The 12,560-nt window shown below is 37.8% G+C and overlaps 1 protein-coding gene across 11 annotated transcripts in view; it reads left to right on the forward strand.

Moving 5' to 3' along the window:
- Nucleotides 1-12,560, forward strand: part of ZNF143 (zinc finger protein 143) — a 61,010-nt gene that overhangs the window by 32,686 nt on the left and 15,764 nt on the right. For all 11 annotated transcript variants that reach the window (XM_036860193.1, XM_036860201.1, XM_036860190.1 and 8 more), the window contains 3 exons: nucleotides 649-774; nucleotides 2,212-2,391; nucleotides 9,894-10,121. In XM_036860193.1, coding sequence (XP_036716088.1) covers nucleotides 649-774; nucleotides 2,212-2,391; nucleotides 9,894-10,121 — 534 coding nt within the window. The remainder of the gene's footprint in view (nucleotides 1-648; nucleotides 775-2,211; nucleotides 2,392-9,893; nucleotides 10,122-12,560) is intronic.

Consider the following 12,560-nt stretch of genomic DNA (forward strand, 5'->3'; position numbering starts at 1 on the left):
CTGGTAACCATAAGTTTGTTTTCTACATCGTGACTCTACTTCTGTTTTGTAAATAAGTTCATTTGTACCCTTTTTTTTAGATTCCACATATAAGCAATATCATATGATATTTGTCTTTCTGTGTCTGACTTCACTCAGTATGGCAATCTCTAGGTCCATCCATGTTCCTGCAAATGGCATTATTTTGTTCTTTTTTATGGCTGAGTAATATTCCATTGTATATATGTACACATCTTCTTTATCCATTCCTCTGTTGATGGACGTTTAGGTTGCTTCCATATCCTGGCTATTGTAAATAGTGCTGCAGTGAACATTGGGGTGCATGTATCTTTTTGAATTATGGTTTTCTCTGGGTATCATGTCTTGATTCTACTTCAAGATTTTGGGGTATGAGTTGTAAACATCTAATAAGATTGGGGCACTTTAAAAAAAGAAGCACACAATCTCTTCTAGACAGAGATGAAACTATTGAATTTTCAGCAGGACAGTCCTGAGTTGTCATACTCTTGTACCTTTTTAATTGTTATTCTGTTGTGTTTGCCTAGTATTATATCCTTGGTGTTTACTATATTTTTCAATAACTTAATCTCAATGGGCATGCTTACAGGGGTCTTGTGTAATTAAATTTCTTTTAAATTTTTCTTAAAGGTTATGGATTAAAAAGTCATGTCAGAACTCATACAGGAGAAAAGCCATATCGGTGTTCAGAAGATAATTGTACTAAATCTTTCAAAACTTCAGGAGATCTACAAAAACATATCAGAACTCATACAGGTACTGGTGTGAAGAAATGTCAGATCTAGGCCAGGAGTTCTTAATCTGCAGGAAGGGACTTGGGGAAGTAGTTTCTGGAAGGTTTCAGGAAGTCAACGTCAAGGGCTTCTCTTAAACTCCCAAAACTCCATGCAATTTGCCATTCGTGGATGTATGCTTCTTTCCAGGATGAAGGCCTTGTAACGCTGTTAGATTCTCAAAGGGGTTCATGTTCCAAGAGATTAACAATGGCCCTAGACCACCAACCCTCTCAGTTTTCAGGAATTATCTGAGCAACAGTCTTATTTACCTAGGATTATACATCTACTTAGTAGCCCAACAGAGACCAGAACCTAAGGCACCCAATTCCTCCTCAGTTTAGTACTGCTTCTTCTGCATTAAGCTGCTTCTAAAAAAAGTGTCTGAACCCCTCACAACCCCACAGAAAGAAAGACTTGTTACTTCCTTGTGATCATCTCCCCTATCCTTAAATTCCTTCTCTCCTTTTCCTAAAGGGTACTTTGTTCTTATCTTCTCTCCCCTCCCCTCCCTTCCTTGTACTTGATTATTTGCAGATTGGTAATATAAAGGTAATTATTTGCTTTGGATCAGAGCTGGAAGAGTTTCAGAAACTGTTGATAAGAGATGCTATTATAAGCTGTTGACTAAGTAGTATAGCATAAGGTCCTTTAGTTTGAGATTTTACTGCAGATGTTTTAAACATAGTGTTATCGCTTTGTCCCCAAATACTTCTAAGTATTCTGAGATCGTTTAGCAGATTTTCATGGAGGATTCTTCCTGTCATTAAAGTTTAACTTTTAGTTCAAATATGATCCCAAATCGGCTTTACTGTACAGTGTTCAGGAACAAAGCTGTAGGTCCCTGCTTCTATTTCATTCGTGCTCTTAGTTTTATCCGTTATATCAGAGGCAAGCGTCTCCAAGCTCCTGAGAATAGTAATATATTCAGCAAGTATTTTTGATTCATATTATGTGTTAGACACTAGATTTTAAAAAGACCAAAAATTCTTTTTCTTCAAGTATTATAGAATAAATAAAGTAGGAGGTAAGCTTTTAGGGGATTCTAGGGTTGTTTTAACTTAATCCTTATTCCTGACTCTATTTTTCTTTTGTATTTCTTTATGATATGTATTTCTTTGTCTTCTTTTCTCAGCTCATTTTTTAATATGCCCTTCTGGGTGATTCCATCTTGGAAAGTCATGTAATCAGTGATGAGTTTTGAATACTATTCAGGTTTTCCTATGTAAATTTAAGTTTGGAGTAGACTGTGCTGTTGACAGAAAAAAAGAGAAAAAAAAAAAAAAAACCTCAAAGGGAAGCTCAATACAAAAAGGCTAGAGTCTGAGCATGAATGATCCTAGGCAGAATTGAAGGATAAGACATTTCAATTTTCTGTGTATTTTTGCACCATTTAATGTATTTCCCTTTGTGTTTTCAGGAGAAAGGCCCTTTAAATGTCACTTTGAAGGCTGTGGTCGGTCTTTCACAACATCGAATATCAGAAAAGTGCATATTAGGACACACACAGGAGAAAGACCTTATTACTGCACAGAACCAGGATGTGGGAGGGCATTTGCCAGTGCAACCAATTATAAAAACCATGTGAGGATACACACAGGTAACGGTCTCTAGTTCTTGGTCTTCTGTCTTTCAAGGCTCAGTTGAACTCCTGCCTCTCCTATAAACCATTTACAAGTAATCTCTTCCCTCCTTCCTGCCACTTGGCATGGTAGAAATGGATTATGCAACTTGAAAAAACTTCACCTTGGCATTTTTACATTTATTTATTCAATAGTTATTGACCATCTGCTGTGTGTTCCCCTGCCAGACACCAGAAATACAGAGACAGACAAGATACTGTCCAGGACAGTTGATTTAGGGAGGGATAGTAGACATAATTATTGCAGTGTCTATGGATATATTTTTTAACAGCTTTATTGAGATATAATTCACGTACTGTACAGTTCATCCATTTAAAGTATATGATTCAGTGTTTTTTATTATATTCATAGGGTTGTACCACCATCACCAAAATCCAGTTTTAGAACATTTTCATCTCACCTGAAAGAAACTCCATACTTGTTAGCAGTCTTCTCCCACTCTACCCCCGAGCCATAAGCAATTATGGATTTTCCCATTCTGAATATTTCATATAGATGTACAGTATATGGTATTTATTGTCTGGTTTCTTTCCCTTAGCATAATAGTACTGAGATTCAGCCATGTTATATCAGTAGTTCTTTCCTTTTTAATTACTGACTAGTATTCCTTTACATGAATGCATCAAATTTTATTTATCAATTTACCAGTTATTTTCACTTTTTGGCTATTATGAATAATGCTGGAGTATTCATGTACAGTTTTTTGTGTGGATGTGTGGTGTTTTGTTTTGGCTGCACCACACAGCTCTTGGGATCTTAGTTCCCTTGCCAGGGATTGAACCTGGGCCCTCAGCAGTGAGAACACAGAGTCCTAACCACTGGACAGCCAGGGAATTCCCTTTTTTTTTTCTTTTTGGATATATGTTTTTATTCCTCTTGGGTATATACCTAGGAGTGGAATTGTTCGATCTTATGATAACTTTTTTTAACATTTTGAGGAACTGCCAAACTGTTTTCCAAAGTGGCTGCAACATTTTACATTCTCACCAGCAATGTATGAGGGTTCCAGTTTCTCCACATCCTAGCGAACAGTTGTTGTTATCTCTCTTTTTGATTATAGCCGTCATAGTGTGTGTGAAGTGATATCTACCTCATTGTGCTTTTGATTTGTATTTTCCTAGTGTGCTAATGATGTTGAGCATCTTTTTATGTGCTTATTGGCCATTTGTATGTATTTTGGGGGGAAATGTCTTTTCAAATTCTTTGCCCATTTTTTAAATTGGGTTGTCTTTTTTTTTGTTGGGTTACAAGAATTCTTTATTATATTCTGCATACAAGTCCCTTGTTAGGTATGTGATTTACAGATATTTTCTCCTGTTATTGTGGGGGTTTTTGTTGTTGCTTTTTTTTTCAGTTTCTTAATGGTGTCATTTGCAGCTCAAAAGTTTTTAATTTTTTTTTTTTTTTTTTTGACTGTGCTACATGGTTTGTGGGATTCCTAGTTCCCCAACCAGGGATCATATCCGGCCCCCTGCAGTGAAAGCGCCGAGTCCTAACCACTGGACTGCTGGGGAATTCCCCAAAACTTAAAATTTTTTTTTTTTAATTGGAGTATAATTGTTTTACAATGTTGTGTTAGTTTCTGCTGTACAATGAAGTGAATCAGCTATATGTATACCTATATCCCCTCCCTCTTGGACCTCCCTCCCACCCTCCCCCATGCCACCCATCTAGGTGGCCACAGAGCACCGAGCTGAGCTTCCTGTGCTTTATAGCACGTTCCTGTTAGGTATCTGTTTTATGCATGGTAGTGTATATATATCAATCCTAGTCTCCCAATTCATCCCACCCTCCCCTTAAAACGTTTTAATTTTGATTCTCCACTTCGTGGTTGTATTTTTTTTTATTTGAAGTATGGTTGATTTATAATATTGTGTTAGTTTCAGATGGTTGTATTTTTGATGTGAATGGAAAGGTGAATGAGAGGAAGATTTTTAATATATTGTTTTTATTACTGATATTAAGAGTAAACTTGTGATAATTCAAAATGAAAAGACATTTTTGTAGAATGGAACTTTAGTTGTGCAAGTTAGTCTGCATTCTGCAGACCCCTGGATATCTCTGGAAATGTTTTCGGGCATTTACAACAATCCCTTTCCTTTGAAAATGGTACATTAACAAGTTTTGAATACTGCTATGGATAGAGGGGAAGCCTTAAGAGGATTTAAAGAAAATTTGCTTTTTTAAGAAAAAAAATCACTCTGTCAATACCATAGAAAGAATTTAAAGGGAGATGAGACCATAAGCAAGGAGACTGATTAAGGGCCATTCAAATATTTGAAGTGAGTGAGATGGAGAAGGATAAAAATGAAAGACATTGAAGAGGTATCAGCAAAGGACCTGGTGACCAAGTTAGTCATGAGGAATGAGGAGAACCTATCATTCTGACTTGTGTGATGGATTAGATGATAATGCTAAGATGAGGAAGAGAAGGTTGAGAAGGGAAGATAATAGTGTCGGTTTGCAATATACAGATCTCTGGGTTTCCCTCACACCTGAACTCTCACCATCTGTATATTTGCTGTAATGGTTGGTAAAATTTTTCCTCAAAATATATGATTCAAATTGAAAACCCACTATAATGAATCTACTTGTACATGCATTTTCCTATAAAAGGAAAAAATTTTAAGTTGCATGTGAGTCTATGTGAGATAACATAGAATACACTGAAGTCATATTTGTGATACATTCATACCTTATGCTTACATTGTATATTATACATTATTGCTATCATCTTCCCTACATTATTTGTATGTTTCCTAAGAAAGTGGAAAAGGCTGTGAAAACCTAAGAGGCCTAGAAAAGAAGGCTGTAGGTTAGAAGAAAAATTGTATTTTGCTAATATAATTTGCATTCCTTTATATCTTTAAGATATTTCATTTTAAAATTATAGTATGTTTGTGGTGTAGAAAGAAACAAAATTCTTGTTTGATACTGCACTATCATTGTGTATTACACACAAACATATACCGGCTACTGAGTTCATTGAGTGTTAAATAATTAGATAATTGGTATTTTAAGTGCTTCATATTATGCAGACATTTTTGGTGTGTTGTAACATGGGTGCTTAAGAGCCTTTTTGTGATATTTGGGAAAATTGGCTGGGATTTTCAGATGGGCTGGGAAAACTATTTTTCCCATTTAAAGTAATGGAATATAGACTCATTATCTGAAAGTTAGCGATTCAACATGCTTTATGGACAAATTAGATTCTAATAAGAGGGATGCCTACATTAAGTTTGGCCATGCCGATCTTTGGAACATGTAGGTAGAGTAGTGCTTTCAAATGTGGCTGTGCATTGAATTCACCTTTTTAAAATAGACTGGCTTCCCAGATCCTATCTGCAAAGACTCTGACATAATTTTATTTAGGTGAGGCCCAGACATCAGTATATATTAAAAACTCTCCAGGTCTTTTATGTGCATATATGGTTAAGAATCATTGAAGTAGGGATATCCAGTAGATAGTTATAAATGGTGGTCTGACCCAAGAGGTAGGTCTGGGCTGGAAGAAACGACTGGCTAATGATCATCAAGTACATAATACCATAAAAGCCCACATTATGCTATAAGTGCAGTGTAAAGATTCAGCTGTGTAAAATGCAGTCCATTCTGGAAGGTTGGTCAGATGACCCAGTTGAGACTGTGCAGCTAGCCATTAGGGAGCTCAAAAGTGCAATTCAACTCTATTTATGTCTTCATGAAAAGATGCTCAGCATCACTAATTATCAGGGAAATGCTAATTAAAACCACAATGAGATATCACCTCACACCTGTCAGAATAGCTGTTATCAAAAAGACAGTAAATAACAAGTGTTGGCAAGGATGTGGAGAAGAGAAAATCCTATTGCACTGTTGGTGGAAATGTAAATTGGTACAGCCACTATGGAAAACAGTATGGAGGTTCCTCAAAAAATTAAAAGTAGAACTACCATACGATCCAGCAATTCCACTTCTGGGTATTTTAATGAAGAAAACAAGAACACTAATTCAAAAAGGTATATACACCCCTGTGTTCATTGCAGCATTATTTACAGTAGCCAAGATATGGAAGCAACCTAAGTATCCATTGATAGATGAATGGATAAAGATGTGATATACACAGGGACTTCCCTGGTCGTCCAGTGGCTAAGACTCCATGCTCCCAATGCAGGGGGCCCGGGTTCAATCCCTGGTCAGGGAACTAGATCCCACATGCCTCAACTAAGAGTTTGCATGCCGCACTTAAAGATCCTGCATGCCACAACTAAAAGATCCCACATGCTGCAACTAAAGATCCCACATGCTGCAACTAAAAGATCCTGCATGCTGCAACTAAGACCCGGCGCAGCCAAATAAATAAATATTAAAAAAAAAAAAAAGATGTGATACACATACAATGGAATATTAGCCATAAAAAAGAATGAAATCTTGCCATTTGTGACAACATGGATACCTAGAGGGTATTAAGCTAAGTGAAATAAGTCAGACAGAGAAAGACAAATACCATATAATTTCACTTATGTGGAGCTTAAAAATAAAACAGACAAACATAAAACAAAAACAGACACATGGATAGAGAAAACAAACTTGGTAGTTGCCAGAGGGGAGGGGGTTGGGGGATGAGTGAAGTAGGCGAGGGAGATTAAGAGGTATAGACTTCCAGGTATAAAATAAATGAGTCATGGGATATACAGCATAGGGAATATAGTCAATAATATTGTAATAACTTGGTACGTTGATAGATGGTAACTAGACTTATCGTGGTGATCATTTCGTAATGTATAAAAATATTGAATCAGTATGCTATACACCTGAAACTAATGTAATATTGTAAGTCAATTATACTTCAATTTAAAAAAGTATAATTTCAAGACAAAAACACAAAACAACCCGCCTCCCACCAAAAATACAAATTCATTTCCATCTTGACTCTGGTTTGGTGCCACCTAGTGGCAGTTTCTGCTCCAGCCTAAATATGAACAGGGCTGGTTCTCTGAGTTGGAATTGCCTGACATTTCCCTGCCTGGCCTTGCCCTTGTCATATCTCCCCCACAACCATTCCGCAAGATAAGAACTTTAACCTGCCCTGCTTTGAGAATGCAGGCTGGGCAAAGGACGGAAGCAATCTCAATTACTAATGTCTAAGACGTATATTACAGATTACTTTAGTGATTTTATTATTTGTGGTTGGTTTTACTGTGTTTAGAACCATGGAAAGAGATGGAGTTAACCCAAGAAAGGTGTAAAATGAGAACAGACTGGGATATGCATATGTATACACACATAAGCACATTTTAGAGATTATATGAGTTCACACCAGTACCTCCAATTCCAGCTCATCTTACAGAGCTCTTTTCTTCCCTCATTCCGTATTTGTATGTCCCTTCTTCCATAGTAAGAGCTCTGGCTTCCAACAGCATTGACACATTTATTCATCGCTTAATCCTTTATTACACCTAAAATAGTTTCAGAGTTGTTTTGCCCATAGCACTACAATAAACAAGCCTACCAAGAAGAATTGAAGATTTGTTTGCAGTTTTCCCTACTCCAGCCTAGTCCAAGACTGAGGGCATTAGTCAAATACTGTGTGTATGAGTTACTTTAATTAGTTTATTCTCCCCCCGCTACCCCCCACCCTGGCCCTGGCCCCCATACCCCTTCTAAGTGGTTACAAGTATTCATTTAAACTAAGGTTAGGGGGACTTCGCTGGTGGCGCAGTGCTTAAGAATCTGCCTGCCAATGCAGGGGACACAGGTTTGAGCCCTGGTCCTGGAAGATGCCACATGCCGCGGAGCAGCTAAGCCCGTGTGCCACAACTACTGAGCCTGCGCTCTAGAGCCCGTGCTCCGCAGCAAGAGAAGCCACCGCAATGAGAAGCCTGCGCACCACAACGAAGAGTAGCCCCCACTCACTGCAGCTAGAGAAAGCCCGAGCGCGCAACGAAGACCCAACGCAGCCAAAAATAAATAAGTAAATAAATTTATAAAAGAAAAAAAAACTACAGTTAGGTTAATTTCTTCCAGTTTGCTCTCAGTGTTAGATTCCCCCCACTACATGTTAACAGTGTCTAGATATTTTATGATATTAAATAATTATTGTTAATTTTGTTATTTAAAAAAAGCATCCATCTTTTATACAATCTGAAATATTTATAGATGAGATAGAATGCTATCTGGAGCTGTTTCAGAATAATCCAGGGTGGGAAGAGGGGGTAGAAATGTGTGGTGAATAAATGAAACTATATTGTCCATGAATTGATAGTTGAAGCTAGATGATTGGTACATGGGGGTTTATTGCACTGTTTCTCTATACTTTTGTGTATGTTTGAAATTTTCTATAATGAAAAGTTGTAAAAATATATGTACTGCCTACATTGTTCTCAGACTGTTTCATGGAAAAAGAATTACTTTGTATTGAGTTGGTTTTAGTGAATATTTAATAGCTTTTGATTGGATGCAAGAAGTCAACTGAAGTTAATATAAAATGTGTGTCCTTTTAGATTTACTGAAGTGTCCAAACTATGTCTCATAGACTTTTCAGAAAATCTTTGTTTATTATCCTTATAAAACCCTTAGGGTGGGATTTCCCTGGTGGCACAGTGGTTAAGACTCTGCGCTCCCAGTGCAGGGGGCCTGGTTTCAATCCCTGGTCAGGGAACTAGATCCCACATGCATGCCACAACTAAGAGTTCGCATGCCACAGCTAAGGAGCCCGCTTGCCACAACTAAGACCCGGTGCAACCAAATAAAATAAATAAATAAATATTGGGACTTCCCTGGTAGTGCAGTGGATAAGACTGCGCTCCCAATGCAGGGGGCCTGGGTTTGATATCTGGTCAGGGAACTAGGTCCCACATGCATGCCGCAACTAAAAGTTCGCATGCCACACAACTAAGGAGCCCGCCTGCTGCAACTAAGGAGCCCTGGAGCCCCAACTAAGGAACCCGCCTTCCACAACTAAGACTCGGTGCAACCAAATAAATAAATAAAAATTTTTAGAAAATAAATAAATATTTTTTAAAAAACCCTTAGGGTAAGCTACATTAGTTATACTAATAATTGCATTTATTATTGCCATTATTAGTAAAGTATCACTAATGATATCTAGATTATCTAGTTACAGGTAACAATAACAGTTTCACCAAATCTTAGAGTTAACTGGGCAATAAACATCTCCATCCTTATTTTTTCACATCCCTTGAAATTAAGGGGAAAGTGGTATTCAGGCATGGGATGAGACTCAGGGTGCAGACCACCTTTTGAGCCAAGTTGAAACCATAGTTAAGGAGTCTTTTCTTGTGCACTGCCTCCTAGCAGGATAGAAAGGGATTTGACAACTATTTTTGCCACTAGAGGTTCCCCCTCTCTGCCCCCTCCCCCACTCCCATCCCCCCTCCCCCCCCAGAAGGTATGGAATGATTATGCCTTCGTAGGTAAAAGTTGATTTTTTTGTATGTGTGTGCTGTTCTTTACTTAGGGGAAAAGCCATATGTTTGTACAGTCCCTGGGTGTGACAAAAGGTTCACAGAATATTCCAGTTTGTACAAACATCATGTTGTTCACACTCACTCCAAACCGTACAACTGTAACCACTGTGGGAAGACATACAAGCAGATCTCCACGCTGGCCATGCACAAACGGACAGCTCACAATGACACTGAGCCCATCGAGGAGGAGCAGGAAGCCTTCTTTGAGCCTCCCCCAGGTAAGGGTTTTTTCCAGTATGTCTATGTCTGTGTTTGAAAAGCAACAGTTATGAACGTAATTTATGACTTAAAGCATTTTCTCAAATCATAAAGTTTTTCAAATAGTCACACAAACATATCATTTACAGCTGTGATAATTGCTATCAAAGAAAGGTGCTTAATGCTCTGGGATATAAGAGGGGAAGTTAGTCTAGCCTCGTAGGTCAAAGAAGGCTCTCCTGAGGAAGTGAGAGGAAGTTTTTGGAGAGATCTACAGGGTGAATAGGGGTTAACTTGGTGTAGAGTCGGGGATGTGGTGGGTTGGGGGGGTGGTAAACAGGGAGCAAAGGCAAAAGAACATTCCAGATAGAGGGATTGGCACAAGCAAAAAGCCCTGAGGTGGGAGAGAGCAAAGTAAATTGGAGAGACTGAAAGAAGCCTGGCCAGCATGGCACTTCTGCCTGGGAAGGTGGTATGAAATGAGACTGCACAGCAAGGCAGGGACAGCCTAGACTATTTGGGTGTATTAAGATGTTGGTCTTAATCATAAGAGTGGTGAAGCACTCCCAGATAACTCTTAGTTGATTCATGTGCTATTCAGTAGTGTTGTAGGAGACAAAAACATTCATTTCAATGAGGATAAACTCTTGGAAAAAATATTTTAGAGAATTAGATTCTATGATTTCAGTTAAATAAATCAGCATAGTTAAATAGGTAAAATGAAGTAGGTTTTTCTAAAACAAAAACATATGTTGTCCTGTTTCATTGAGTACCTCCAAATGGAGTAAATTTGAAAATTAAAACATCTTTACCCATTCTTAACAACTAGTATTGAAGAGTTGAAAAACATTTAGGTAGGAAAAAAATGATTGGAGAATAAGGAAAAGAACAGATCATTCACTGTCTACTCAAATAATTCCCTGTAGTTCTAATTTGTCTTTTCAGATATCAGTCATGTGATAGTAAGAAAATAACAATTCCTTCACTCTTTTATTTTTAAATTTTTTTTATTTTTGGCCACGCCACGTGGCTTGTGGGATCTTAGTTCCCTGACCAGGGATTGAACCCGGGTCCCTGGTAGTGAGAGCGCCTAACCACTGGACCACCAGGGAATTCCCCAAAATTCCTTCACTCTTGAATGCTATACTGTTTTCTAGCCAAAGCAGTGTAAGTGTGCATGGTTAGATATTACAACAGCTGCTAAATCGTTGCAATTAGAAAGCAGACTTTCATGATGTCAAACTTAGGTTTAAGACTGTTCCTCTTTTAAGCTTCCTCAGTCTCTTCCTTAAATGTTGATATTTCAGATTGTCAGAATTTCTTGTGTTCTAGAAGATAATCTATAATATAATAATACACATTTTGTTAAAAAAATTAAGATTGTTTTTCTAAGAATAAGGATGGGTTTATGTTCCTTTTCTCCCATATGGTCCCCTAGGTTTTGAACCCATTGGAATAATGGTATAATAATAAATATAATAAATAGCCATGGAACAGAACAAAAAGAAATGAAGTAGTGAGTGTCATAGAGATTACACCATGATGACTATAGCTGTATGAGTGTAGGCATCAACCATAACTTTGAGAAGTACTCATAAATTAGCATATAAAGTCCTTCTTTGAAGGAAAAAAAAATATTTACCCTTTTTCTGGCATCATGAGAGGTGGAAAGCAATAGAAGAGAGGGATCAATAATCTTCCTGGTTGCCAAGTATGGCAGTAATTGACTATTGAAACTGCTGTTTACTTGCTGGTTCTTTGTGAAATAAAGAAGCGGAGGGGGGCTCCTGTTCTGTTACTTACTAAATGGTTAACCTTAACCCAGATAATATGCCATTACGTTGTCTTTACACAATGATGTCACTGTGTACTGATGACTTATAATCAGTCACTTGTGTTAAAAGAGTAAGTAACTTAGTGTTAGTACGTTGTGTTTACATACCATTCTGGTTTTGTGGTTAATGTTCATGAAGGTTGTCTTATCATTTTTAGCAGCTTCTTAAGTGACTGCAAGGACTTAGTGCATACTTGCCATGTTGGAAGGGTTATTTGCCAGTTAGTCTCCCTGTACAGTTCCCCCACTCCCCGCCCCAGCACACATGCATGGTATCACATAATTACTCCAAATAAGAGAATAAGCAAGGTCTCTCAAAATTAGAACAGTTACACTTTATGTGGAAAAGTTTGGTTTGGTCTGCTTTGATTTGGTTTGGCTTTGCAAAAGAGGAGGTGGAGAAATTGGCAGGAGGTGCTGGAAGCCATTTTCATGGTTTAGAATTTAGGGACTTCCTTGGTGGTCCAGTGGTTAAGACTGCACTTCCAATGCAAGGGCCTCGGGTTCAATCCCTAGTCAGGGAACTAAGATCCCACATGCCACATGGCCAAAGAAAAAAAAACATGATTTAGAATTTAATACACATGCCATTTAATTTTTGTCAGTTTTCTCTGTAATATTTAAA

The sequence above is a fragment of the Balaenoptera musculus genome, chromosome 8 (assembly GCF_009873245.2).
Source record: "Balaenoptera musculus isolate JJ_BM4_2016_0621 chromosome 8, mBalMus1.pri.v3, whole genome shotgun sequence".
NCBI lineage: Eukaryota > Metazoa > Chordata > Mammalia > Artiodactyla > Balaenopteridae > Balaenoptera > Balaenoptera musculus.